The sequence below is a fragment of the Ciona intestinalis genome, unplaced genomic scaffold (assembly GCF_000224145.3).
Source record: "Ciona intestinalis unplaced genomic scaffold, KH HT000053.2, whole genome shotgun sequence".
Taxonomy (NCBI): Eukaryota; Metazoa; Chordata; class Ascidiacea; order Phlebobranchia; family Cionidae; genus Ciona; species Ciona intestinalis.
Genome location: NW_004190375.2, coordinates 1 through 25,592, shown reverse-complemented (window position 1 = coordinate 25,592; position 25,592 = coordinate 1). Strand labels below are relative to the sequence as shown.

Genomic DNA, 25,592 nt, shown 5'->3' with positions numbered 1-25,592 from the left:
TTTTTGTTGATTATTCCAGAGATTAGAAATGATAATGCGACGTACAAGAGGTGGGGAATCCCCCACACCGACACCACCCACCACCGAGGATAGCTCACCATCAACATCTAGTGGCCACACACCAGCTATTACACCTGACCACTCGATGTCACCATGCACCAACGATACGTCAACAGGCGAGGACAGGTGAACCAACATTGCCATGAAATATTTAACAAACATAAAACAAGTCCAACAAATAATTTGCTGTAAGAAAAATATTTTGTTCAAATTTACATCATTAGTCTCATATTTCGTAACACCTGATCCTGACCGTTATTTTGCAACGAAAATCATCCAACTATATAAGCAGATCAGGACCAGATCGATGGAATTTATTGTTAAAGTTACTTCATATAATTTAATTTACACAAATGGTGTTATGGCAACAACTGCCGCATAAGCTTGGTGGTGATTTTAGTTTCTTCTGTCTATGTCATCTAGGAGTGCGTGTTGTAGTTTGTGACGAATGTTATTTATTTCTATGAAACTAGGGTTCCACGCTTCACTAAACACGCCGAACCCAGCGACGCTGACATAGAAATCATAAATCTTCCTGAAACCAACTCACCCGTAACAAATGGCACTCACCCCGAGGAAACCCCCCATGAACCCACCGAGGCGTTCAATGAGGGGTTACTAGGGGATTCCCGGGCTGGATGTTTCAACCAATCACGCGACGAGTTTAATTCGTTCGAAGAAACTTTATCGGCGCATTGAAGTAAGTCCCCATGCTCGCTGTCGAGTCACCGTATATTGGTGAGGTTCTTGTAAGAGGGGCTGGGGGGTTTATACCAGAGTTGGTTCATTACCCCAACACCCAGGGTGCCTACGTATGTATTGACATGGCCTACTCAATACACGGCCTAGGAATACACCGAAACTGCTCAGAAAATAAGAAGCCTATTGACGCGAATAATGCCCATTATAATACATTGTTACGTCACGGTTTTATGAATGGATTTCCTTCATTTTGAATGCAGTTAGCAGTTGTTGGTAGGTTCAATACCAGTTCTAGGTTGTTTTAACTTACAGTTTGTCACAGAACGTGTCGCAGGGATATTTTCTTGTATAGTTAAAATCATACCAGACATATAAAGCAGCGCAAAAGGTGTATTAGTATATAAATATCAGTTTATTAAGCATAAACAGAGACGAGCAATCAAATTTAGTTCACCAACACGGAAAACCTACGTTTTGATTATATCTAATTTAGTAGACAGGCATTTGGCAAGTTTTATAATGCAGCACACCTTCATAATTTTATTTAGATTAAATTCTAAGCCACCAGAATTATTAAGCAAGCTATTTAAGCATGGTCAATAAGTGTTCCGTAGTTGGATGTACTTCTGGCTATAATATATTCTTTAACAACAAACAGACATGTGTAAATAATTCTGTCAAGAAGGAAGCACTGGTAAAATTTAAACAGCGAAAATGGTCTAAAGTTAAACACAACACTTAAGTACGAAGGGAGGCTATCGTGAGTTTGTTTGTATTATACAGTCTTAATTTATGCTGTGCTGTATGAGCCATTTTTGGACATCACGGAAAGGCCTCTGTCCTGCTTTAACAAAAAAACCTCGAGTAGAAAATGGGTTATGAGCAGCAGGACAGATCAAGGCATAAGCACCTTTAGACAAAGGCTAATGCTTGTGTTTATCCAATATCCTATATTGTTTTTAAGGACCGGTTTTAAAAGTTCACAACGGACATATCAATTAACTTACTTGTTGTTACTGCGGTGTTGTTTTGCTAGATATGCATAGGCTGTCTTAAAAATCTTCTGTTTTAAGCCAAATACTATTTTCACTCAGCGACTGAGCCAAACTAAACTGTCGGTAAAACTTACTTGTATGCCGCACGTGGTTAAAAGTTGTATGCCGCACGTGGTTAAAAGTAACTCCTATCTGTTCAGTCATGCTTAAACATTTATAAAAAATATAAGATGTTGATAAAATAACCCGAAAAATAAGGTAATTTAACCGGGAATGATAAATAAACTGTTATTTGATGCAAAAACTACAGCCAGACAGCAAAATCCATTCATAAAACCGTGACGTAACAATGTATTATAATGGGCATTGTTCGCGTCAATAGGCTTCTTATTTTCTGAGCAGTTTAGGTGAATTCCTAGGCCGTGTATTGAGTGGGCCATGGTATACTCCACAACATCGTAGTCGAACAACATTCCTATAATCTCAAGGTCTTGCATGAAATATATTTAACGACAATCGTTATAACACGGGTGTTTTATACACCTCGTGCCCGCTTACGTGTTACCACTTCGTGGCTGATTGTTTTTCTGTATGGGCACTGGGTTGGAACACATAAGCGCCTCTCCCAAGGTCACTTACTATAATAGTTGATTAATAAATCCACTTGTGTTTCAGTTACATGAAGATTGATGAACCGAAGATAATTCAATCCATACAAAACCTGTACACAAATATTTATGCAAAATATATAGTGGGGGGTAACCCAACTATGGTGTTATTATTCAATTTTAATTTCTTGTTTCGTTTTTTTTACGAGACTTTTACAACGATGAAGCTTGGGGGCAAGATGGCCACGTGGTCACATATTTTATTTTCATTGTTTCGTAACAATCAGTTTATTACGTCACAGCTGCCGTCACGCTTTAGTTACTTTGTCACGTGTTCCGTCTTCCCGTGTAGTTATCTTGGTGACGCAGCAAATTATTCGATTACATCATCAATTATGAAATATGACGTCTTTCATAATGATGTCACAGTGTTCAATAAAAGCACATTTTACGTAAACAATCACATTTTATTGTTCAACAAACGAATGTGACGTAATAATAGGATATCTACGTTACGTCAACCTACAGAAAGTGAAATTATTATGTTGGAGAATGCACGTGATGGCTCATTGTTACGTCATAGCACGAAGCGTTTAGATGGCGACATCCGGTTTGTCTCCCTATTGTGATGTCATAATATACTTTCACAGTTACAGTAAGGCAAGCTGTTCAACAATGTTCGAAGTTATTTTTAATTGTTTATTGTTCTTTGTTATTTTAACTGGATGTGACGTCACGAAAGGTAAGTTTACATGACGTCAGCATTGCAATTACATGAGTGAATGTAAATCTTCGCGTGGGGGGGCAACGACGGTGGTTTCTTTTTTATGCTATTTTTACTAAATTCATTAGGGGGCAGAAACGTCACCCTTGATTGCGCCTCCCAGCGGCCAGTAAGTTGTGAGAGAAAAATCTTTGTTCGCCAAAACAGAGGAGTTTTAGTTTCACCCACAAAGTCACGGCTGGATCACTCTTGTTGTTGGTCAGGTAAGTACCGCTAGGTGGCAGAGGTATGACATAACAAAAATGAATTGTTGTAGGTAATTGGGTGGATGTGACGTCACAAAGGTTAGGAGAAACGTCGGTTGGCAACGAAACCTTGATGACGTGTTTTAACATGGATGAGCGGAAAGTCGAAAAAGTTTCGATGAAGTTCATGGCGCAAGTAATCGAGGGTCGAGAGGTAAATTGTTTTCAATGATTATATTGACTGTTTCAATGAGTTATATTGTTACGTCATAGGTTGCGTGGTTTAAAGCGAAGTTGAAGCCATCGGCGGATTATAAAGTGGTTTCGTGTAAACAACATTTATACAACGGTTCTACGCACGAGGATAGAACGACATTGTTGGTGAAATGTGTGTGATTATGACGTTGAATGTGTGTGATTATGACGTTGAATGTGATCGTGTGTTTCATGCTGTAACGTGTTGGTGACGTAGTTTAGCAATCACACTTTTATTTGACACTTTACTTTTTTAATTTTTACCAATAGCGTGTTTTAACGACTGGCGTTTTGCTGTTAATTTCCTCGTCTTCGCTGTTTTATTTAATATAATCTTTAATAATTGGAAGAGGTAAATAACCATCGTGTTTATGTGAAGTCCCGCCATTATTCCTTCGTCACGTGATCAAGTTCAACGTTATGATTGGTCGAATGAACGCCATAGATATCCCAGTGTTCTCCCACCCAGCCAACATGAGAAGACGGAACGTTCGTATTCAAAAACAAGGTGATGACGTAATATATCTACACCCAGCGTTGTTCAGCGCTAATGTGTTTTTGTTTGTTGTTTTAATAATACATGCAGGATAATTACCGGGCCATCCAATCACAGGTCTTAATTTCACCCACTTTTACCTACGTCATACCGGCAGGAACAGACAAGACATAGTTATGCATTTTCCGCAGGTTAGTATGTATGATGTATATCGCGGTATCGAGGTTTAATCTGTATTGTTACGTCACAGTTGTCCATCAATGACGTGGGCAACTATAGTGTCGTCATACATACGTCACACCACGTAGTTTCAACCGTGGTCATTTTAAACCCATCAAATAAAGATGAGGGCGTCAACGAGAACCACGTGATCATAATCGTCATATCCTGTTTATGCGTAGTGTTAGTGGTGATGGTTGTTTTATGTTGTTTCTATGGATCCAAACCAAGGTGTCGCATTAGGTCAAGTAGTTCAAGTAAGTTGTGACCTAGTGGGTACCGGTTCGAGGCTCAATGCTGCCACCAATTCCTTGGTCGTCACTGAACCGTATAGTTAACCCAAGTAACATTTATCTACAGATGGCGCGTCGTTGGTCGGCTTGAATATAGACGTCGCTGAGTCGACGGGTGTTGGGTGAGTTTGGGTGCGTAACTATGACGTAATGATGACGTATTGATGACGTTTACAGTGATGACGTGTTCCTTCCTGTCCCCCCACGTTCGAAGAAGCAATCATTGAAGTCATTGAAGCGTGAAACCATCGACCAATCAAAGTTCGACTCGGAAGTGACGTACATGAATGATGACGTAGGTAATGATGACGTAGACGAAGATGGTTATCTGCAGCCGATACGCATCAATGAGCATGATTACGTAGCATTCGATGACGGCCAACGACACCAAGCCACTACACCGCCTGCTCCCAGCCGGACCAATCAAGATGAAACGCAATTTACTTACGAGAACTTTTGACTTATTACGTCATATATATATATATTATCGTCAAAATTAGCACAGAAAACGTTTCACGCGAGTAAACCATAAAATGAAAACAAAAGTAACTCGACAACCACGCCTTGGTTTCAGGCCAAGTTATCGTGTATATGTATTAGGTATTGTAACATTCCCGATATAATTACGTTATATTTTGTTTATTTTATGTTTCGCCCCTGATGGTGGGTTCAGAAACCCAGAATTCCACAAATATTGTTACGTCACAAACATCTTCTTTATAACATCATACATCACGTGATGGTTGCAGAACAGCAGTCTTGTTTAAACCAAAGTTAGTATAGACCAAGTTAGGAAACGGATTGTAAAACAAAGAGTCTTGTTATCCATTGTCGCGCGTCTATGACGTCATAGTCGCCACCATTACGGAGCCCACGGTATAGCTGTTTGTGACACCAAGCCACAAACACATATTACGTGGCCTTCACCTTTATCGGTGGGTGACAGAGCTTTTGTAATCAAAATGCACTTTCGCGGTTTAGAGGGAAAAAATTACATATTTTAAAAGCGCTACTGTTTAAAGTAGACTTGGCTACTGTTTAAAAAATCCGCAAAAAAGAAATAATAAAACCGTCGCGAATATTAAACTTTAACAAAAAATAATAAGACTGAACACAACCGAAGAATTTTATTTGTGGCGTTTAATATACATCATATTATTATTGTTATGCAATGGTTGTTGCGCAGCAGATAAAACAATTTCCGATACGAAACAACGATGTAAATATACGTAATAAACAAACCATTATTAAAATTGGTGACGTTGGTCACATAATAAGACACCTGCCAATCAAATAACTTCCAGTTAATTCATGAAATGTTGTTCATTGTTGTCGACCTCTTCGCGTAACTTGCGGACAATTCCTTCGTCACACATCTCAATATCGCCGTGTTTGATGATAATAAACGGTGTGACGTAACGGAGTATTGCTGGTATAGCGTTCCAGTATTCCGTCTTTATACGATCGCTGTATTCGTGTGGCGACCACATAAATAACACCAACCGTCTTTTTATGCTCCCACGGTGCAAGAAACTATAGTTAAACAACAACAAACAACATTCATCTTCGTAACAATAATCCAACAACCGGGAGAATGACGTCACATCCCGTTGGAATCGGTGCGTCACTTCCATCGTCCCAGTTTCGAACATCAACTTAAGTTTGCAGCACACGAAAGCCCCTCTATCCCTGCCAAGCAGTCGGCAATCGTGTCGTGCATCAAGGCTTAACATATAACCGCCGCCTGTCATTTTAAACGAGACTGATCAATTTCTTAGACATTTCCAATATAGATTTACAACGTTATACACCAAAACATAATGCGCATTATGACAAGGCATCACGTCACAGATATATTGTAAACGTCACTACACATAACATACTGCAGATTGTAACGTCACAACTCACAGATGAATGTTGGAACCGTCTTAACGTTTTAATCGGTATGCAGTTTATATTAATATACCACACGAAATTTAGGGATACACTAATAAAGGACAATATACTATCTATATTTGTAAAGAATACAATTCAGTTTTTGTCGTTTATTATTTCTCTCGGTTACAGATTAAATAAAACTTTGTTGTTACTATCATTATAAATACACGATCATAGAGCAAGGCGGTGTCGGTGTTTTATGCGGCAATGTTGGGTTTATGGTGGTGTCTTTAGCTCGATGGTGATCTAATTAAGTTAATAACGTCAAAAATTCAAGGTCGCAACCATGTATAAGAAAGTTAACTTTGTTAAGAATTAAGAAGTTTACAAACAGTAACTTTATATGTACACGTCCAACAAGCTACACGTGACACTTGGCAATCATGGACATAATAGCTTGAGTGACGTATGTTGAAGTTGAAGCTGCAGCCAACACAACGATGAAAGCGTGGTCGCCGTTCTGAAACACCCGCCCTACTTGAAAGGATGGATAATACGACGTCGGAGACCCGTATGCGGACGAACCCCATGTCTATGGTGTATGAACAACTTATATTGTAATAATATAGTAAGTATATATATAATATGCCACGCACCAAATATACGGCCCACAATATTGTTGATGTTAGGTAAGCCAGAGCAAAAGTGGAGTGCATCACGATCTCCGCAGTTTTGTTCAGGAATTGTTTTCCATAACATTGAACGAGGAACGATATCAATGTGAACACCCATGTTGTTACCGATACCCACAACATCAATTCTGTTACCGCTGATTCGGCGTAAGCGCTCGAGTTACCGCTGTACCCTGGAAGTTTAAACAATCAGTCTTTTATGAGATGGAATACTATTTATTCTTTCGAATAAGAATTAGTAACAAAACAGATTAACACACAAAATGCGAAAAGCAACGCCAATACATGTAAAGCTAGAACCGCATGTAATACGACTTACTTGCTTTGTTTGATGATATGATACCGAACACCCCACCGCTTGTTGCCAGCGCAAACATGCGCAACATACCAGATGTACTCGACACAAAGTTAAAATCAAACCCACATAAAGCTTCGAACGTAGACATGTTGATACAGACCTTGATATTAAAGTGCTTGTACACCCACAGTTGTGTTTAAACCAAACAAGCTTTCTTCAAGCAACAACAGTCTGAATCACAGGATGTTGGGACTTTTATAGAAACAATAAAGTAAATATGATTCATCCTGGTTTCGCTTCCCTTGATGCAAACGAAACCTCTTATTCTTTGTTTTTATATGATGCCCGTTGTCGTGGCACAGTGGTTTAGCCCGGTGGTTCCGAGTTCGGAACTGCTACCATTGTGGGCGTATGGTTCTTGGGCAAGACAGCACTTAATGGCAATTGCTCCAGCTCAGTATAGTCACTAATGGGTTGTCTAAATTATCAGCCATAAACACAAACAGCCACCCACTAAATTACATATGTGGTAACTCAGAAGCAGGCACAAGGTGTTTGAAACAAAACATACGTGTTTAATCAGAACACCCGTGTTAGGATAAATAAATTACATACGTGGTAACTTGTAAGCGGGCACGAGGTGTATGAAACAGAACACCCGTGTTATAACGACTGTTGGTGCCACGCCATGCAATGATAAATAAGTTACATACATGGTAACTTGTAAGCGGGCACGAGGTGTATGAAACGGAACATCCGTGTTATAACGACTGTCGTTGCCCCGCCATGCGAGGATAAATAAGTTACATATACGTGGTAACTTGTAAGCGGGCACGAGGTGTATGAAACAGAACACCTGTGTTATAACCCCTAACCCTAACCTACCGAATAAACTAGACTGACCTAATAAACTTGAATAGTTAGTGTAGTTTTTAGAATAAACAGCTAAAACCTCTTAAAACTAATATGCCTATCTTTTACAATGAAGACCCTATCTTTTACAATGAAGACCATTTTTGACTTTATAATTTTAAATTAAGTCACAAAACGAAGAAAAACTGCATATAACGTCATCGATTCCATTGACTACAATGGTAAACGGGAAAGACCCGCGAGAAGATGCGCGTTCTATTCTTTTTTTATTTCTGTGGATTAAAGTTACTTATTAATTTTACGAAAAATATATTGGTAACACTGTGAATATCACCAATTTTGGCAGAATGTTAATATTTTCCCATCGATAAAGATGGTGTTTTGCAAAGCTGTTGAAAATGTGAGGTCGTGTTTATCCACACGCCCCCCGCTGGTTGTGTTTGTGTTCTGTATTGGAATGATAACAGTTGCGTTTATATCATTTGCATATTACATTAGATTCAATGAAATTCGAGACCCTAACGTTTATTTGGTAAGTTACAAACTATTAAACTCATTATAGTAAGTTAACAATAACCGGAGCCAAGATTCATTGGTTAGATTGTTGTTTGTTTAGTGACCACCCATGTGTTTAACACGTTAAAAATAAATCCATGTTTCAGGATTGGAACACCTACTTGGACAATTTATCAAAAATTAATTTTTGTTCGAAATGGGGCGAAAATTCTTCCCGAGCTGAAGTTGAAAGTTATAATATTTCTATCCCGATGATGACTGTAGTGTCGATGACGCAGCAATTCCCCGCTATTACTCATATGTTTTCAGTAATGAATGGAACAAGCCTTGGTTTAGGAGGTGACGAACAAACATAAGTTTAAATATTTTTAATAATCTTGCGATGGCTCATTGGTTATGCTGTTGCAACGCAATACTGAATCGCGAAATAATGATATCGAGTTTTTATACCAAATAAGCCGCTAAAAGATTAATTTACATTTATGCCCGGTAGCAGAAGTAACAGAAATAATTTTTTTTTAGATGGATTCAGTTTGAAAAATATTTCTGTTTCATTTCAACCAACTGTTGACCTGCATAAACTATGTAGGGGGGAATACCCTTGTACGAAAGTTGTCCCAGCATGTGTGACCATTGCAGGCCCCGTGGGGAGTTTCCCTAATCAAAGGTTAGTATTGTGTTCTATATGAGCGACAAACTTACAATAACTAAAAGTCACTATTGTTTGATTATGACATCACAACCATCCAGGCACCCACTTACATGTAACAACACCCATAGTGGGGAGGGAGGGCGACTCATTAGTTTCTTGAATCAACCACAAAACTGTTCATTCTTGTTAAACACATTGCATAAGGAAGATGAAAAGTTGTATTTTATGGTTTCAATGGTAAGGAGTCTATGGTTACGTTATAATCATAATAGTGTTGGTATCTCTAAGGTGCATTGGTTAGCGCGTCTCGATCCCTGAGAGTGCAGGTTCTGCCATCATTGTGGGCGTAAGTGTCCTTGGGCAAGACACTAAACTATAAAGTTACATACATGGTAACTTGTAAACAAATCACCTGTGATATAATAACTGTTGTTGCCCCGCCATGCGAGGGTAAGTAAGTTACATTAATTCATTGCACCAATATAGTCAAGTGAGGATGTTACATAATTCACTTTCACTGGTTCTCCCCAATGATTGCACAAACTTTAATTCTTTTCCAGGATCAGAAAACTGTTGTCCACAACCACTTAATGTTAAGTTCATATTTCTTTATCATCGTCATATTTACCATGGTTTTGTATGGCGCGTTGAAAGGAGGGGTGAAGAGATAACGTGATGATGGTGCCTTCATTTTACCACTTTATAACTTGGTTATTTATTTAACGAATATTTTATCAACGATTGTTGCAACAATAGCAATATTTATTTTTTTCATTTTTAAATCAACCACAATAAACATAACATTAATATTATGGGTTTGTTTGAGGAGCAGAAGTTGAATATTTATTGTAAAGTTTAAGGATTTGCAATATAACGTTCCCGACGGCACTTTCATACGCCCAGCTGTTCCTACGCCACGGGTTCTCCACCATGTCTTCCAAAGCTTCCAATACTTTCCTATCATGCAACCCTATATGTATAGTTGGGTTCGCCACCAACGCTTTGTACAATTCACTCTCGGGATTCAACATTTCATCTTCAACATCATGCGAGTCGTCCACCTTGCGATCACCAAGCAACCACTCGCAGGCGCTGTTCAGGTTGTTGTTGTTGATCTTCAAAGCCTGGGGAGAATAATTCGTTACATTAATTATACAACATGCAAGGTTGGAACAACCACCTGAACACTTTCCTCCTTATTAAACCCCATGTCCATAAGTGACGTGAGGTGAGTCGGGTTTGGTTTGAACTTTCGGAATCGTTGTCCAACACTAGGTGGCCCCGATGTTTCCATTTGTTCGTCATCACTTGAATCATCGGCGTGTTGCAACAACCATTCCATTGCTAGGTTGGTGTTCATGTTGTTCAACACCAACGCTCGCTTTGCCCTCGCTTCACTAAACCCCATGTCGGTGAGGTGTTTCACATCTGACACCTCAAATTCAACTTCCTGCTTCGACTTTTGATCATCGTTAAAATGCATGAACTTATACGACAATTCAAGAAGCGCCAACAAAACTTTGCGCAGAGTTTGTTCAACTTGTTCAGATGACGTGGCCGCCCCGATCATGTCCGATGTTTCACTCGATGTCGACGCCCCGCTCATTGCTGGCAACCCCTCGGTGGCACGAGCTATCGAACTCAAACTCGGACCTTCGTGCGAAACAACTCCGTCCTTAACCAACGAACTCATTGGTTGTTTGTTATTTCTATTCTTTAACAATAAAGTTGAATCACCCTCCAATAAAGATTCTTGTTTAGCAGTTTTATCATCACATAATGACCGCGGTGTATTATTGATGAGAATCAACCTGTATTGGCCAACGTTCCCGGTAGCTTCTGTATCGGCCGTTATTTGTTTCACAGCCATTTCTTTAATCTTTTCAATCAACATTTCTGGAGTTACATTAACAATGGTGTCATTCCCGTATAAATCACTCACTGTGACGCAACAATAAGCAGAACATCTTGACGTCATATTTTCTCAACCAGACACTTAATATAAATAAAGAATTGAAATATTAGTTATAACATCACATGTTGTTTAAATATAAGTAAACGGAACATTCGCAACAAACGGTCATCACCCTGACAATCAAAACAACGCGATTTGTTGCCTTCTATTTACAATTATGACGTCATATAGTGTTGCTATTACCTGTGCATCGTGTGTAACCAATGTGCATCGTGTGTAACTGGTGTGCATCGTGTGTAACTAATGTGCATCGTGTGTAACCAATGTGCATCGTGTGTAACTGGTGTGCATCGTGTGTAACTGGTGTGCATCGTGTGTAACTAATGTGCATCGTGTGTAACTGGTGTGCATCGTGTGTAACTAATGTGCATCGTGTGTAACTGGTGGGCATCGTGTGTAACTAATGTGCATCGTGTGCATTACGGAAAACTAGATGATTAGTACCGAAATTCTTCTTTAGCTTAGTCATAATAGTTAATTTTTTGTAAAAAACAGGAGACATTGGGTTCGAAACTCGATGCTGCCACTAATATTAGAATGTCCCATTCGCTTTAAATTGATGGTATATGTTTTCTATGTTTGTATGAACATTTCACGCATGATCAATCACTACGATCACGTGATAAAGGTCAACCAAAGTTCATCGATGCAGAAGATGGCGGGAAAGAAAACAACAAATTATTTCAACCGTGATGTGAATCCTTGTGTGGAGGAACAAAAGGAATCGATCGCATGTTTGGAGGGAAATAATTACAAGAAGGACAAATGTAACATCCCGTTTGCCAACTACCAAGAATGTGTGGGGTTTTGGAAAAATGTTTCAAGGAAACGAAACCAACAAGGAATTCAACCCGCAATACCAACTTTATCGGAACAAGAACAAATTAAACGATTCTTGGGCGACAAGTTACCGTATATAGCGCTTTCTGATTCGTAATGTCTATGCGGGTGAGTTCATGATTCTACCTTCTGCATTATTTGTGTGTTTTACAAATAAATTTCAACAAAGATTCAATGTTAATAAATGTAACTTATTTATTTCTGCGTTTGATAATTTAGACAACCTATTGGTAACCACTGGGTTGGAGCAATGTGATTGAGTGTTTTGCCCAAGGACACATACGCCCACCATTCTAGCAGCGACGAGCCTTGAACCAATAACTTTTTGATTAAGTAAACGAGAACTAACTACTGCATCATGGTGTACAAGCATAATGTTAAGCAGGCGTCTCGTGTAACCCTGTTCTAAAAACACATCTGTTGTTTTTAGGTTTGGGGAATCCTGAGCAAACCCATGGTGCCACCTAGTGTCCAACTTGGCTGTAGACCTGAGTTTGGGGAAATCCCTCTTGTGAAATTTGCAGATCCCAAACAAATGTTTCAACATTTTTAAAATATTTATTTGATGAAGAAAATATTAATTGAATGTAATTGTCCGCAATGTGACAATACAACATTATGACATCACAACACAACGTTATCGCAATACAACAATATGATGTCACAATACATGTTTACATTTGGTCCCCACGTTATGAAGATATATTTGTGATGTCATAATCAATATTGTTATGTTACAATGTCTGTAATAAACGAGGTTGTTTCGCAAACTACATCGCCTATTATGACATCATCGGTTATGACATCATCAACAGCGGAACTTATTGATTGTTGATGTTGTGATGACATCACATCCTGTACAACATCCCCTCCTAGTGGTTCGACAGCGATCTCAAATTCACTTTCTTCGGTGTCTTGCACAACAATGGGTATTATGACCCCATTATGGGGGATTCCCCCACTAAGAGTTCATATAAAAGGGGGGCGCTGGGGAATTCCCGGCATTGATACCTGAGTTGTTTGTTTAAATTACGAAAACAATAGTTATTATGACATCATAATACCTCTTGTTCTGTATTGTTGTTGTTGTTTGTCATCAATGACGTTTCTTGAATCATTGTTTCGTCATAAACCTCACAACCCTGACATTATAATCAACATTTCAGTCACAGTTAGGTTTATGACGTCATAATACTTACTGTTATGTGATTGGTTGAACATTCTGGCTTCTGATTGGTCAACAGTTTGGTTTCGCTGACCACGTGGGTAGAAAGAGCATTGTTACGTAGGTTGCCACGCCCATTACTCTGTCCACCAATAGAAAGACGAGCCTGGAAATCGCGATGTTTTAATGAACGTTTATGACGTCATAATACGTACTTGTTGCGACGCCGAGCTGTTGAAACTTGTCAGCATTGTGACGGAAGAACGACTTCTTTCGCGTCGACCGCGTTTTATTTCGACGCTCAAATTAAATCTTTCCCAAGCTTTCCTGAACTCCGCTTGTACCTGTGTGACGTCATAATAATTAACCGGCACAATTGTTACGTCACAATACCTCTCCGTTGCAGAAACAATAGATAATCGCGACAAAGAATCCCTGCAACAATGGAACAGCGTTAGCGAAGCTTTTGATAATCTATCATGACGTCATACTTGGAAAGAATTGAAGAAAAGATCGAACGACATTCGAATGTCCCACCAAGTTCCAGATGAAATATCATCAGGCATCCCGATGAAGACGATCGCATGAACTCCAAACATCGGGATCAACACCAACGTAGATTTCGCGAGTTTCCTACAAATTCGCGCGTTATTTATTATATTGTATTATGACGTCATACTTGTATTGTCTTCGATTGTCAGTTTTTCCGATAGGTCCGCGTTCCCGCATCTTGTACCAAAGCACTCGGATAATGTTGAGGAAAAGTAAGAAGTTTATCTAAAATATATTCGGTTACGTCACAATATATGACCTCATCAGTGTATAACGTCATACATACCACATTAGCAACGATAATAGGGCCATTGTAAATCCATTTGTATTCCGTCACCGCGATGTCCCAACATCTGTAAACAATACGTGTTATGACGTCACAGAGGAATCACACAAATGCTGGAACGAGCTTAGATAATAAGCGCTTTGTTTTCAACACTAGCTGTTATTGCGTCATAAACACCGTGACGCCATACTCACCCCGTGTCTTCAAACTTCGCTCGAACAATCGCCCACGGAACGACGAATAGTATAGGGACACCTAGCGGAAGGTAATATAGTGAAGATTTTTATGAATGTATGAAAATGGACTTACCCCAACCCGTTACACTAAACCTCCACAAATATTTCTTGTCGGAGAAAAACGCGACGAAAATCAAACTATGAAGATACAAAGCTTCCACGAGAATCCAGTAATAATTTGTTGCAACAAAATAATGAAACAACGTCATCACCAGCTTACATCCAATCTATTACGTCATACTTACGTCAGAACAATCAGATACGTAATGTTGCTATAGTTACCAAATAAGAGCTTCTGTCAGCGTCTATTTCATCCACGCGATTCTTTAGCGCCTCTAGTGTCATTTCCCCATCCGGGGTGTTTATATCAAGAATCCCAGCTCCGTAATAAAGAACTCGATCTTTAACAAAGATGACGACGGCTCTCAATATAAAAGAAGCGAATAGATGCATGTGAATGTAGTTGCGTGTACAATGTAATCGCCTGTAACAGTACGTATTATGACATCACCCATGCTTATATTGTTACGTGACCTTACTTGAAATAAGCGAGAATTATCATCGCGAAGACGAGAGCAACCAACGAGAAAGAATAACCGACCGTGTACAACTGGATGAAACTTTTCATCGTTGCCTGCGGGGAATCACAAGTTACTTTAATGACGTCATGCAGTGTGATGTCATGATGACGTCACGATGACGCGCTACTCACATCACCACCCCTCCTTATCATTTCCACAACGTCCTCTTCCCTTGGTATATTACAACTGCTGTAATCGCTGAACGTTCGATTCGTGTCACGCACCATCGCCCATCTACCGTCACGTGAGCAATGACGTAACGCATGGCCTAGGAAACTGTTAGTCACGTGTTATTAATTATGACGTCACAGATACCTGTATGATCGAAATCGATGATGTATTCTGGACATGGGAGTCTCACCGTCCTCCCGGGGGCGCTGTTGGGCCAACACGTGATCTTGTCCCACTCACCTTTGCAGTATGTTTCGTAATAATTACCTGCGCATCATTACGTGGTCATATGACGTACCACATATATGCATTATGACGTCACATACCGTCTTTATCCATTGGCGGCAACCCTGCTTCAAGATCTCGCTTACAATTTCCTTGAGCTTCCATCAGCACCTCCATCATCTCGCGAACTGTTGTTATCCCATCATCAGCCATCGTCTGTTACGTCACAAGCTTAATTGTTTTCACAGTGACGCCACAACAGAATTAAATAATGCGCATCTACAATACTTGTTATTGCGTCATAATATACCAGAATCCACTGATTATGACGTTAATAATTTCCGCTTTAAATTGATAACGAAACCATAACTTTATAAACACCTTTTAATAGATTCACTGTTCTACGTCACAATCGCTAATGCATCGCGTCGATATCGATTATGTGACGTCACACGTCGTTTGTCTCAGGTCGACAATGGTTATTCATGCGTCACAATCTAATTACTGTTTTGGAATTGTTCGATATTTGTTCATTGTTACGTAATAAGCAACTGTTTATTACAAAACAATCGCCTTTGTGACGAAACTTTTTGCGGGAATATCATGGTTATGACGCAGCAGACGAACCCGTTGTTACGTAATAGCAAACAATTTTATCACTTTATGCGTTATTATGCTATGACGTCACAAACAGTGTTTCCTGAGATATTTCGGTCAACACTGTAGGTGTGACGTCACAATCCATCTATTGGAATCAGCGAAGCGATTGTTGACATCACAATCGTTAAAGTGGAGACATCGCGATGGTTGAGTGACGACACAAGTGCGTTTGTGACGTAGCAATATAAAGTTTCCTAATTAGAATATCATGTTTAACATTAACGAAGAATTACCAATCGTGACGTATGCAATGCGTAAGTAATGATGACGTCATAGTAAACAAACATATTCCAAGTTATCCTATAATCCGCCACCCTATGTGAAGGATGAAGGGGGTTTAGTGGGGTTAGTGGGGGCTTGGGGGGATTATGGTCGACAACGGTTATTATCACGTCACAACCAACCACACACAGCTGTTACGTGATTGGTTGACAACATTTCATTCGCAATTCTGATTGGTTGGTTTAACTCGATGACGGACATGAAGTAAACAATCCCCAAAGTTTATGATGACGTCACAATCCACTTGTTAAACCCCATTGTGATTATAAAGTAACAATGGGCTCAAGATTTCTTGGTTACTTTCATGGTCATGGGTTTGTGACGTTTATTGCTTTAACAAAGAGTTCTATGACGTAATAATAAAGACAAACGGGGAACTTCCATTAAATTATGACGAAACAATCACACCGTCTTCGAACAATCGGTTTCCGCGATTTTAGAATTTTATTTAAATCTTAAATTTCCTGACGATACCGTGTTGTTGATGCGTAACAATAACAAGTATTGTTGTGAAACAAGCGTTACTTACCCTGGGCACTACCAATGCAAGGACGAACAACACCGGTGAGCAACAACAAACCAACACACAGATGTTGAAACAATTAGCGCTTCGATAAACGCTCTCAGAACAAAACTTCTGCAATATAACTCATTAGCAAACAATTAAACCTGTGACGTAACAATACCTCCATTCTTCCTGTTTTAGAAACTTCATTGTTGACGTCATCGATTAAATTCTTCATGACGTTGTTGGGTATTTCCCTGGTTTATCAGAATTCAAACAAACAATCATGTAATATGACGTCACAAACCAACTACGCACTTTAACGCGATCGGTGCAACACTCGCTCATCCATGAAACTGTTCGTTACAGAACAATTAAACAATGGTAAAACAATTGTTACGCCATAAGCTCGTATTATCATCATCATTGTGACGTTGAAGTTACGTTATGCCCCGTTTTATGACATCACACCGAAGTTTGTTACGTCACAATTAATCTACCATTACTCCTGACCACGTGCTCGCGATATTTCTATCGAACATTTTATTTCGTCACAAATCTCCTATTATGACCTCACAACTGCCTGCCGCGACGACTTCTCGCTGCAAATCTAAGCGGATGTGACGTCACAGTCACGGTTGTGGCATTCGATCCTGATGCAATCATGCGGAACGGGGTAACCAAAACCCCAGTGTTCCCGAGTACAAGTGTTGCCAGAATAGTTTTGTCAAAACTCATATTAAACAAACATTGCTTAAAGTGTTTAATGAAAAAAACTTTTTCTCCCGGGAACACTGGTGCTCGTGACTAAATTTAGAATGCCAAGTTTTACTTTTGCCCAAAACATCTAGATTGAACTGTGCCCGCCACACAACGTAGGAAGAAACACGTGAAACAAAACTGACTACAAATACAACTTTTAACTCAACGAATCGCTCAAACTGATTCTAAGCTCATCCTGCCGTTTCGTTATCCTGCTGTTTTCCTTCTCTTCGTTGTCTCAATTACTCTGTTCTGCGCCATCGTAAGAAATAATAAATAACGTACATGAAGTTCATCAAACATGTTTGCATCTGCGTCTCTTTGTCTAAAGTTGCGGTTAAAAACAAAATCCTTCCAAATATTTTTGGCTTAAAAACTCAATCAATATTTATTTTGTCAAACAGATTACCCATCTACCCCATTTAACCTTTATAATATCTGGAGTCTTCCTGCGTTTATATGAACACTCAGTCGTCCAATTAAAGTTATTTCCGCGTATGATTTCTATTAACATAGTTTCCAACTTTGTTTCGGAAACACTGGATTTTGTCAGAATGATAGTATGACGTCACATGTTGTTCGCGAGTTGCATGCATTGCACTTATGACGTAACAATCATCAGGACGGCTGTTTATTCAATCGCGTTTTATAAGTTTCGTGATTTAGAAACCATTGATGTTGTTTAATTCTCGATAAATATCTTTTTTTGTGTTATTTCAGCAACAATTCTGTAGGTTTGAGATATATTTGATGCAAGAATGATGTTTTGGAAAAATAATAAAGAAGTTTTAATGAAGAGATTTCATATCTCGGTCACAAGCATTCTTATCGGGTTGACCATTGTTACCGGGGTGTCTTGTTTCGCACAAGTTCGACAAACATTACGTAACAGAGGAGCCGTCAATGACGCACAATACGGAAGCGGGAAACTACCAGAAAAATCTTGAACATTTATTTAATCTTTGAAATATTTTCGCTTTTCCATGATTTCTGATCTTGCAATTACGTGGATTTGTTGTTTATTTGAACGACCATAATATCATTCGATGCCTTTTTTTAATCTTTTTTATTTTCCTTTACCAGGAATTAACAAAAAATGAAAATTTTGACAAACATAAAAAATAATCCCAAGAAATCAATTTTTGGATTCATCGTCGTTGGCTTTGGGGGAAGATGGCTTCACACCAAATTCACTGATTATCAATTTCGACTCCAAAAGTGTCGGGAAGTATTTCATCGCGGCAAGCAACCGATGAACCATCTTCATCCCCCCAAGCGTATCGTGCTTGTACTTAACCCAGCGGCAAAACACGGAAAAGCTGGAAAACTTTTCAAAAAGAACGCGTCTCCGCTGCTCCAACTGTCGGGTTGCGAGGTCAAGGTGTTTCAACTTGAGTACGAGGGGGAGGGGAAGTCCCTGATGGAGGAATTGGATCTTGACGGAACGGACATGGTGGTGGCAGCGGGGGGAGATGGGACGGTGAACGAGGTCGTCACAGGGTTGCTAAGGAGGAAAGATCATTCGCGATGGGTGAACATTCCGTTGGGTATTATACCACTTGGTGCATTGAACACGGTTTGTCAACGATTGTCGTCTCCAAACAGTTTCAACTCGCAAGCCAAGTGGATAATTAGTTGCACGAACCATATATTGGATTCAAACACTCGATACGTTGACGCGCTTGAGGTTAAATCGGATGTTGGGAAACAAACGTTTGCCTTGACTGACTTTGCTTGGGGGTCGTACAGAGACGCCTTCCACAAGGAACCCAAGTATTGGTACTTTGGTCCCATTAAACGACACATGGCGTACTTCATATCTGCATTGAAAAGTAAAATCCAAACCCCAAAACAATTCCAACTCGCTTACAACGAACCAACGTTGATTCACGACAAAGTAGAGACGACTCCGATTATACCCATGGGGCAAAACGTGGATTTTGGGAACATTATCTGGAAAGTTTTTGGTTCGTTGTTGCCGTCGTGGTTTGTGAGCGGTGGTGCGGAACAAGAAGGGAACAGGAGACGACACGGGGGTCGTTAGGTTCGACGAACCGATGAAATCCCACCGGACCTTGGAGTTTAACGCTTCAGTGAACTCACATGACCTGCATGAAGATCGTGAAACAGCGAGTGCTCATGTTATCATAGAAAGCGACAAATTTAATTTGCTTGAGTTTGTTAAACACGGAGCGTCACGTTTTGTGGGGGGAAAACATCTACCCGTTGACCCCGCACAGGAAGTATTTTGCAGCGCGTTTCAAATAATTCCCAACAAAGTTGAAGACGAATGGTTTACAATTGACAACGAACAGTTTGAGGCGTTCACGTGCAACGCAACTATTATCCCAAAGTGCCTGTCAATAATTTACGGCGCAAACATGCAATAAATTAACAACAATAATTATTAATTTGAAATTAAACTAAATTAATTTTATGGTTTGTTTATTAGATGATAAATGTAAGTAAAAGAGAGCTATGCAAGTAATACCATGAATAATATACCAACAACAACAACAACAACAACAACAACAACTATACATGATAAACCACCTGGAAGGAACATATTCATGCACAACATGTGGCCTCTGTTAAGTTTATTGCCGCCATGTTTGCTTGAAAAGATCAACCTTGTTTTTACATTCGGACAATCGGCAACTGAGGTTATTTTCACAACACTTGATGAGAAGGTGGGAAAGTTATTTAAATATCTTGGTGGGCAAAGCTACCTTATGGATCTTGGGGTTGAAGCTTCGTCACAATCCTGTGAAACAAATCTAACTTGTAGAAAATTCTTGGGTTGCTGTACCACCCCAACGTTACCCCCCAGGTTTGCCCCTAACACCCCAACGTTACGCCCCAGGTTTGCCCCTAACACCCCAACGTTACCCCCAGGTTTGCGCCTAACACCCCAACGTTACCCCACAGATTTGGCCCTAACACCCCAACGTTACCCCCAGGTTTGCTCCTAACACCCCAACGTTACTCCCAGGTTTGCTCCTAACACCCCAACGTTACCCCCCAGGTTTTGCCCCTAACACCCCAAGGTTACCCCCCAGGTTTGTCCCTAACACCCCATCGTTACCCCCAGGTTTGGCCCTAACACCCCAACATTACCCCCAGGTTTTGCCCCTAACACCCCAACGTTACCCCCAGGTTTACAGTCTTGGTACGAACACCAGCGGTTGTTTGGGCGTTGGAGATAATTCGTCCTCCCTGGAACCTCGGTTGTTGGAAAGTTTTAGCGGACAGAAGATAATATCGTTGAGTGCGGGGAGCGGTCCGCATGTGTTGGTGTTGACGCAAGGTGGGGTTGGGTGTATAATGTGGGTTTACCTGTTTGACGCGACATCATGTTTCAACACCAAGTTTAAACCAGATTTTACCCGTTCAGTGTTTGTACAAACAAGCAGAGCCAAAGTATAATGCATTCACCACATTAATCAATGAGGTTCCCTATGTTTGACAACTATGATTGTAACTGTATTTTAACAATGTCACCCCAGATTTTACTAAAGCTAAAACTCGCCGCACACAACAATATATCATGATCTCCATGTTACAGATGGAGGTGTATATAGTTGGGGTCACAACAGTTATATGCAGTTGGGTAACGGAGGAACTTCACCTGGGACTTCCCCCTCGTTATTGTCGCGAAATATTTCAAACAAAGTCGTTCAGATTGCTTGTGGGAGTCACCACTCGATGGCACTAACGACTGAGGGTGAGGTTTACACTTGGGGTTACAACAACTGTGGGCAGGTGGGTTGGGGGGGGGTGGGACTCAACATTGGAACTTAACAAACTTTCACAGATCGGATCGGGCTCGACAGCGAACCAAGGATCCCCTCGTAAAGTAACGGCTTGTATCGGTAATAAAAGAATCATCGACATCACATGTGGCCAGGTAACGTTACCTCTATAGATGTTGATGGGCAAATGTTATAACCATGATCGCTGCCTTGTTATATACTTAACCAACCACAGACAACATCGTTGTGCGTTACTGACAGCGGAGAGGTGTATTCATGGGGATACAATGGTAACGGACAACTTGGTGTGGGGAATAACGTCAACCAAACCAACCCATGCAGAGTAGCAGCGTTGCAGGGGGTCGTTATCGCTCAGGTGAGTTTGGGTTAATATGGTGTCATCAATCAATGAGGTTCCCTATGTTTTATACACACAGGTGGTGTGCGGATATGCACATGCCCTCGCACTCACCGATAATGGAGTTGTATTTGGATGGGGCGCCAACAGTTACGGACAACTTGGGTCTGGCAACAAAGCCAATACGTGCACCCCACTGCAGGTGTTTGTGTGGTTGTATGTACATAGGTGGAGCATTTATCAGTTTTGGAATTTTATGCCCAGCGATAAACGAACATCTTTAAAGTTTCAGATGTTTTCCATAACTTTATTTAAATTATTTGCTTGATGTTATATTATTGGATTTCATTTGGAAATGGCTGATCATTGTGTTTTTTTTAGACATGTTTGTGAAATATTAAATTGTTGATGCATTTCTACTTGGTGTTCATGATTACTGGGGTGTACACGCATACCTTGCATACCCATGTTAGGTACCAACTAACCATACATAACATATAGGTAGCCACACGCATAGGAAGGGTGGTGTGTTTGGCTGCCACACATTATTCACATTCATCTGCTGCAAGGAACCAAAGTGGGCATGTAAGTTTGGTTGTATTCGGGTATGTAAGTTTGTTATTGTACATTAAATATAACTTATGTACCATACAGATATACATGTGGGGCCAACTCCGTCAGCAAGCGACCCCGGAACCGAAGCCAACAAACTTCACCGATTTAAACGCTGTGTTTGCCGGGTTCAGTTCGCCTCCTGTAAGTATGATGTCATAGGTTGATGATGTCACATCTTGATGATGTCATAGGTTAGTTGGAGAGCGATGATCGTAACCAGCGAAGTGGAACCATCTGTGCAGCAGAGCGTGTCGCGTGCATTCAACGACGAAACTTCGGCAGATCTTAAAATTTTGGTCGAAGGGAAACATATATTAGTTCATAAATCAATTCTTAAAATAAGGTAATTGTGTGTTTTTGTTGTAGTTTCTATACATTATACATGTGTGCTGTAGTTGCCATACATTATACATGTGTAGTTGCTATACATTATACATGTGTGTTGTAGTTGCTATACATTATACATGTGTGTTGTAGTTGCCATACATTATGCATGTGTGTTGTAGTTGCCATACATTATACATGTGTGTTGTAGTTGCTATACATTATACATGTGTGTTGTAGTTGCCATACATTATACATGTGTGTTGTAGTTGCTATACATTATACATGTGTGTTGTAGTTGCTATACATTATACATGTGTGTTGTAGTTGCCATACATTATACATGTGTGTCGTAGTTGCCATACATTATACATGTGTGTCGTAGTTGCTATACATTATACATGTGTGTTGTAGTTGCCATACATTATACATGTGTGTTGTAGTTGCCATACATTATACATGTGTGTTGTAGTTGCCATACATTATACATGTGTGTTGTAGTTGCTATACATTATACATGTGTGTTGTAGTTGCCATACATTATACATGTGTGTTGTAGTTGCCATACATTATACATGTGTGTCGTAGTTGCCATACATTATACATGTGTGTCGTAGTTGCTATACATTATACATGTGTGTAGTAGTTGCCATACATTATACATGTATGTTGTAGGTGCGAATACTTCAAGCGAATGTTTCAGTCGCATTGGGATGAAAACAATCAAGACGTTATTGAAATCACTGGTTATAATTACCCCGTTGTTTATTCTTTCCTCCGTTGGTTGTATACAGATCAAGTAGAGTTGCCGACCGAAGATATTATTGGTTCGTTAACTTATTTATCCTCACATGGCAGGTTATAACACGGATGTTCTGTTTCAACTTATTTATTCTCGCATGACGGGGCAACAACAGTACTTTTTTTACCATAATTTAAACAACTCATTAGTGACCACTTGGTTGGAGCAATTCTTACATAGACACATATACGTCAACAATGGTGGTAGCAGTGACAAGCATTGAACCCGTAACCTCTATGTCACAGGTTTGTTGGACCTTGCAACATCATATTGTGAGAATGGATTGAAACATCAATGTCAGAAATTGATCAAAGAAAGCATTGTTGTTGAAAATGCGGCTCTGTTGTACGCTGCAGCCATCAAGTATAATGCGAAGGTGATTCCATCGGTTGCAACAACTTAATATTAAACGTTACGTTTGCAGGAACTTCAAGATTTTTGCTTCCAGTTCTGTTTAAACCACATGACCAAAGTCGTACAAACCGAAAGCTTTAAATTATTGGACAAAGAAGTTTTGTACGAGTTGGTGTTGGAAGCGTCCAAGCATGGGGCTTTTAAACGTTGAATATTTAACTCAGCAGTATTATTATTTAAAGTTGTTCTTTATTTTAATGTATTTGAAAATTATAATTGCATAAAACTCTTTCAATTTATTTATGTCCTATCACTATGAAATATATTCTTCCAATGATAACTAAACTAAATGTTGTGAAACTACTACTTATTTTAATGTTTTATCACTTTGTTCTTTTGTTACATACAAAGCTACATCAAGCATGTTATATTAAAAACACAACTTCTGTTTTCTTTATATTTTTATTTGAACATGATTAGCGAGACGTTTACTTTCCCTTTCTCGCTTTAATCTTGCGTTGGTAGAACTCGAGTTCCTTTCCCTCCAAGATATAACCATCGCATCGACCACTTTGGCCGGGTCGTGATGAAATGCACGCAAGTATCCGACCCTGGTTGAATTGTTCCTCCAATGCTTGGGCAACCTTGTGGAACAAATATGTCGTTACCATGAACCTAAATTTTCACCAAACCAACCATACCTTCGGTTCTTTCTTGCGTTCCTCGTATTTCTTCTGCGTCTTCTTGGAACGCTTGCGGTTCATAATTTCATCCTCGGCTTCCGTTAACTTGGCGGACTTCTTGCGCCCGAGGGGTACGGTGTAGTGAGCCTCATACCTGGGTGAGGGGTAATGTTTATATCTATAATACGATAGCGATCATAATAGATCAATAAACACAACGGTGCTAGTGAAGAGTCTTCCCCCACCTTATTTGCTTACCACTAACCCCCTAACTCAGGGGTTAGTAAATAAGTTAGGGGGGGGGAGAAATTCTTCACTAGCACCAAAACAATAAAGAAAGGAAATTACCAGCAAGAAACTACAGTTGTTAAAACACACTATGAATAAAAGTAATCCTACAATAAAAGATCTCAACATTACACTCACCATTGGCGAAAGGGTGTGCTATCAATTTGGATGATGGCGTTCTTTACCAAGGTTTTGGTTCGGAGAAGTTCGTTGTTGCTTGCGTTGTACATTACGTCGATGATTCGGGTTTTTCTCGCGCATGCTTCAGAACCCCAGGAAAAGTTACCGGTGTCCAACCTGAGGCCGCGAAACTTGGTGTTGCCACCACGTGTGCGAACCAGATGGACTCTCTTTGCACCAATCTTCGTGTTCGCTGCTGGCCGACCAAGTTCGAACTTTCGCTTCTTACGCGGTTGCGGCCTTTTACCGCCAGTAGCCCGCCTCTTATGCCACGAATCTTGAGAAATCCCCATCCTCTGATCTTCACTTCGGGTGAAAAACTAAAAAGATCGTCCATTCTACGCGATGCATTGTGGGTGATATTATTGTCGCTACAGCGAAAACTGAAAGAATAATTATTTTATTGGTCCCCGGTTTATTTTTTTTTGTCGTAGAAAATTTAATATTTTGCAAATTAAATAACCGATTTTATAAGCTTAGGTGTTAATGT

The 25,592-nt window shown here is 39.9% G+C and overlaps 10 protein-coding genes across 10 annotated transcripts; 6 read left to right on the top strand and 4 right to left on the bottom strand.

Annotated features, from left to right (window-relative positions):
* Window positions 1-19: 19 nt before the first annotated feature.
* On the top strand, window positions 20-2,822 carry LOC113474065 (ensconsin-like; the record flags this gene model as incomplete). Its single annotated transcript, XM_026838090.1, is given in 3 exon segments — window positions 20-186; window positions 534-760; window positions 2,433-2,822. Coding segments are annotated over 2 exon segments (393 nt in total), but the record flags the coding sequence as incomplete, so codon positions are not given.
* A 114-nt stretch (window positions 2,823-2,936) lies between these two features.
* LOC100182670 lies at window positions 2,937-5,345 on the top strand. Its single transcript, XM_026838088.1, has 9 exons — window positions 2,937-3,107; window positions 3,218-3,352; window positions 3,406-3,548; window positions 3,608-3,722; window positions 3,969-4,097; window positions 4,203-4,276; window positions 4,336-4,561; window positions 4,665-4,719; window positions 4,775-5,345. Exons 1-9 carry the CDS (start codon window positions 2,963-2,965, stop codon window positions 5,055-5,057), a joined length of 1,305 nt encoding a protein of 434 aa, XP_026693889.1. The 5' UTR covers window positions 2,937-2,962; the 3' UTR covers window positions 5,058-5,345.
* Window positions 5,346-6,627: 1,282 nt separating this feature from the next.
* LOC100180325 lies at window positions 6,628-7,725 on the bottom strand. Its single transcript, XM_009862849.3, has 3 exons — window positions 7,487-7,725; window positions 7,132-7,340; window positions 6,628-7,067 (listed from the first exon to the last, which is right to left on the bottom strand). The coding sequence occupies exons 1-3, from the start codon at window positions 7,611-7,613 to the stop codon at window positions 6,897-6,899; spliced, it is 507 nt and encodes a 168-aa protein (XP_009861151.1). The 5' UTR covers window positions 7,614-7,725; the 3' UTR covers window positions 6,628-6,896.
* A 938-nt stretch (window positions 7,726-8,663) lies between these two features.
* Window positions 8,664-10,318, top strand: LOC100186661 (transmembrane protein 248-like). The gene is made up of 5 exons (XM_002129389.5): window positions 8,664-8,870; window positions 9,001-9,193; window positions 9,377-9,521; window positions 9,605-9,743; window positions 10,067-10,318. Exons 1-5 carry the CDS (start codon window positions 8,712-8,714, stop codon window positions 10,175-10,177), a joined length of 747 nt encoding a protein of 248 aa, XP_002129425.1. The 5' UTR covers window positions 8,664-8,711; the 3' UTR covers window positions 10,178-10,318.
* On the bottom strand, window positions 10,206-11,578 carry LOC100175643 (ubiquitin-associated domain-containing protein 1-like). Its single transcript, XM_018815256.2, has 2 exons — window positions 10,687-11,578; window positions 10,206-10,630 (listed from the first exon to the last, which is right to left on the bottom strand). The coding sequence occupies exons 1-2, from the start codon at window positions 11,482-11,484 to the stop codon at window positions 10,316-10,318; spliced, it is 1,113 nt and encodes a 370-aa protein (XP_018670801.1). The 5' UTR covers window positions 11,485-11,578; the 3' UTR covers window positions 10,206-10,315.
* A 499-nt stretch (window positions 11,579-12,077) lies between these two features.
* LOC100184280 (coiled-coil-helix-coiled-coil-helix domain-containing protein 7) lies at window positions 12,078-12,519 on the top strand. Its single transcript, XM_002123790.5, has one exon. It carries the CDS (start codon window positions 12,080-12,082, stop codon window positions 12,416-12,418), a length of 339 nt encoding a protein of 112 aa, XP_002123826.5. The 5' UTR covers window positions 12,078-12,079; the 3' UTR covers window positions 12,419-12,519.
* Window positions 12,520-12,857: 338 nt separating this feature from the next.
* LOC100185847 (parathyroid hormone 2 receptor-like) lies at window positions 12,858-17,601 on the bottom strand. Its single transcript, XM_009862852.3, has 17 exons — window positions 17,166-17,601; window positions 17,009-17,116; window positions 15,639-15,753; window positions 15,457-15,579; window positions 15,273-15,409; window positions 15,100-15,194; window positions 14,843-15,044; window positions 14,634-14,787; window positions 14,519-14,579; window positions 14,325-14,391; window positions 14,166-14,263; window positions 13,978-14,119; window positions 13,880-13,921; window positions 13,702-13,830; window positions 13,521-13,652; window positions 13,386-13,463; window positions 12,858-13,332 (listed from the first exon to the last, which is right to left on the bottom strand). The coding sequence occupies exons 1-17, from the start codon at window positions 17,220-17,222 to the stop codon at window positions 13,291-13,293; spliced, it is 1,782 nt and encodes a 593-aa protein (XP_009861154.2). The 5' UTR covers window positions 17,223-17,601; the 3' UTR covers window positions 12,858-13,290.
* Window positions 17,602-18,453: 852 nt separating this feature from the next.
* On the top strand, window positions 18,454-20,197 carry LOC100181125 (acylglycerol kinase, mitochondrial-like). Its single transcript, XM_002129351.5, has one exon. It carries the CDS (start codon window positions 18,843-18,845, stop codon window positions 19,788-19,790), a length of 948 nt encoding a protein of 315 aa, XP_002129387.1. The 5' UTR covers window positions 18,454-18,842; the 3' UTR covers window positions 19,791-20,197.
* Window positions 20,198-20,199: 2 nt separating this feature from the next.
* On the top strand, window positions 20,200-24,400 carry LOC100177967 (RCC1 and BTB domain-containing protein 1). Its single transcript, XM_002129332.4, has 12 exons — window positions 20,200-20,436; window positions 20,903-21,053; window positions 21,312-21,508; window positions 21,561-21,653; window positions 21,734-21,874; window positions 21,936-22,058; window positions 22,358-22,441; window positions 22,511-22,612; window positions 22,663-22,814; window positions 23,471-23,622; window positions 23,843-23,973; window positions 24,022-24,400. Exons 1-12 carry the CDS (start codon window positions 20,239-20,241, stop codon window positions 24,160-24,162), a joined length of 1,665 nt encoding a protein of 554 aa, XP_002129368.1. The 5' UTR covers window positions 20,200-20,238; the 3' UTR covers window positions 24,163-24,400.
* On the bottom strand, window positions 24,395-25,441 carry LOC100183477 (40S ribosomal protein S8). The gene is made up of 3 exons (XM_002129645.5): window positions 25,061-25,441; window positions 24,653-24,788; window positions 24,395-24,595 (listed from the first exon to the last, which is right to left on the bottom strand). The coding sequence occupies exons 1-3, from the start codon at window positions 25,393-25,395 to the stop codon at window positions 24,440-24,442; spliced, it is 627 nt and encodes a 208-aa protein (XP_002129681.1). The 5' UTR covers window positions 25,396-25,441; the 3' UTR covers window positions 24,395-24,439.
* Between the last annotated feature and the right edge of the window lie 151 nt (window positions 25,442-25,592).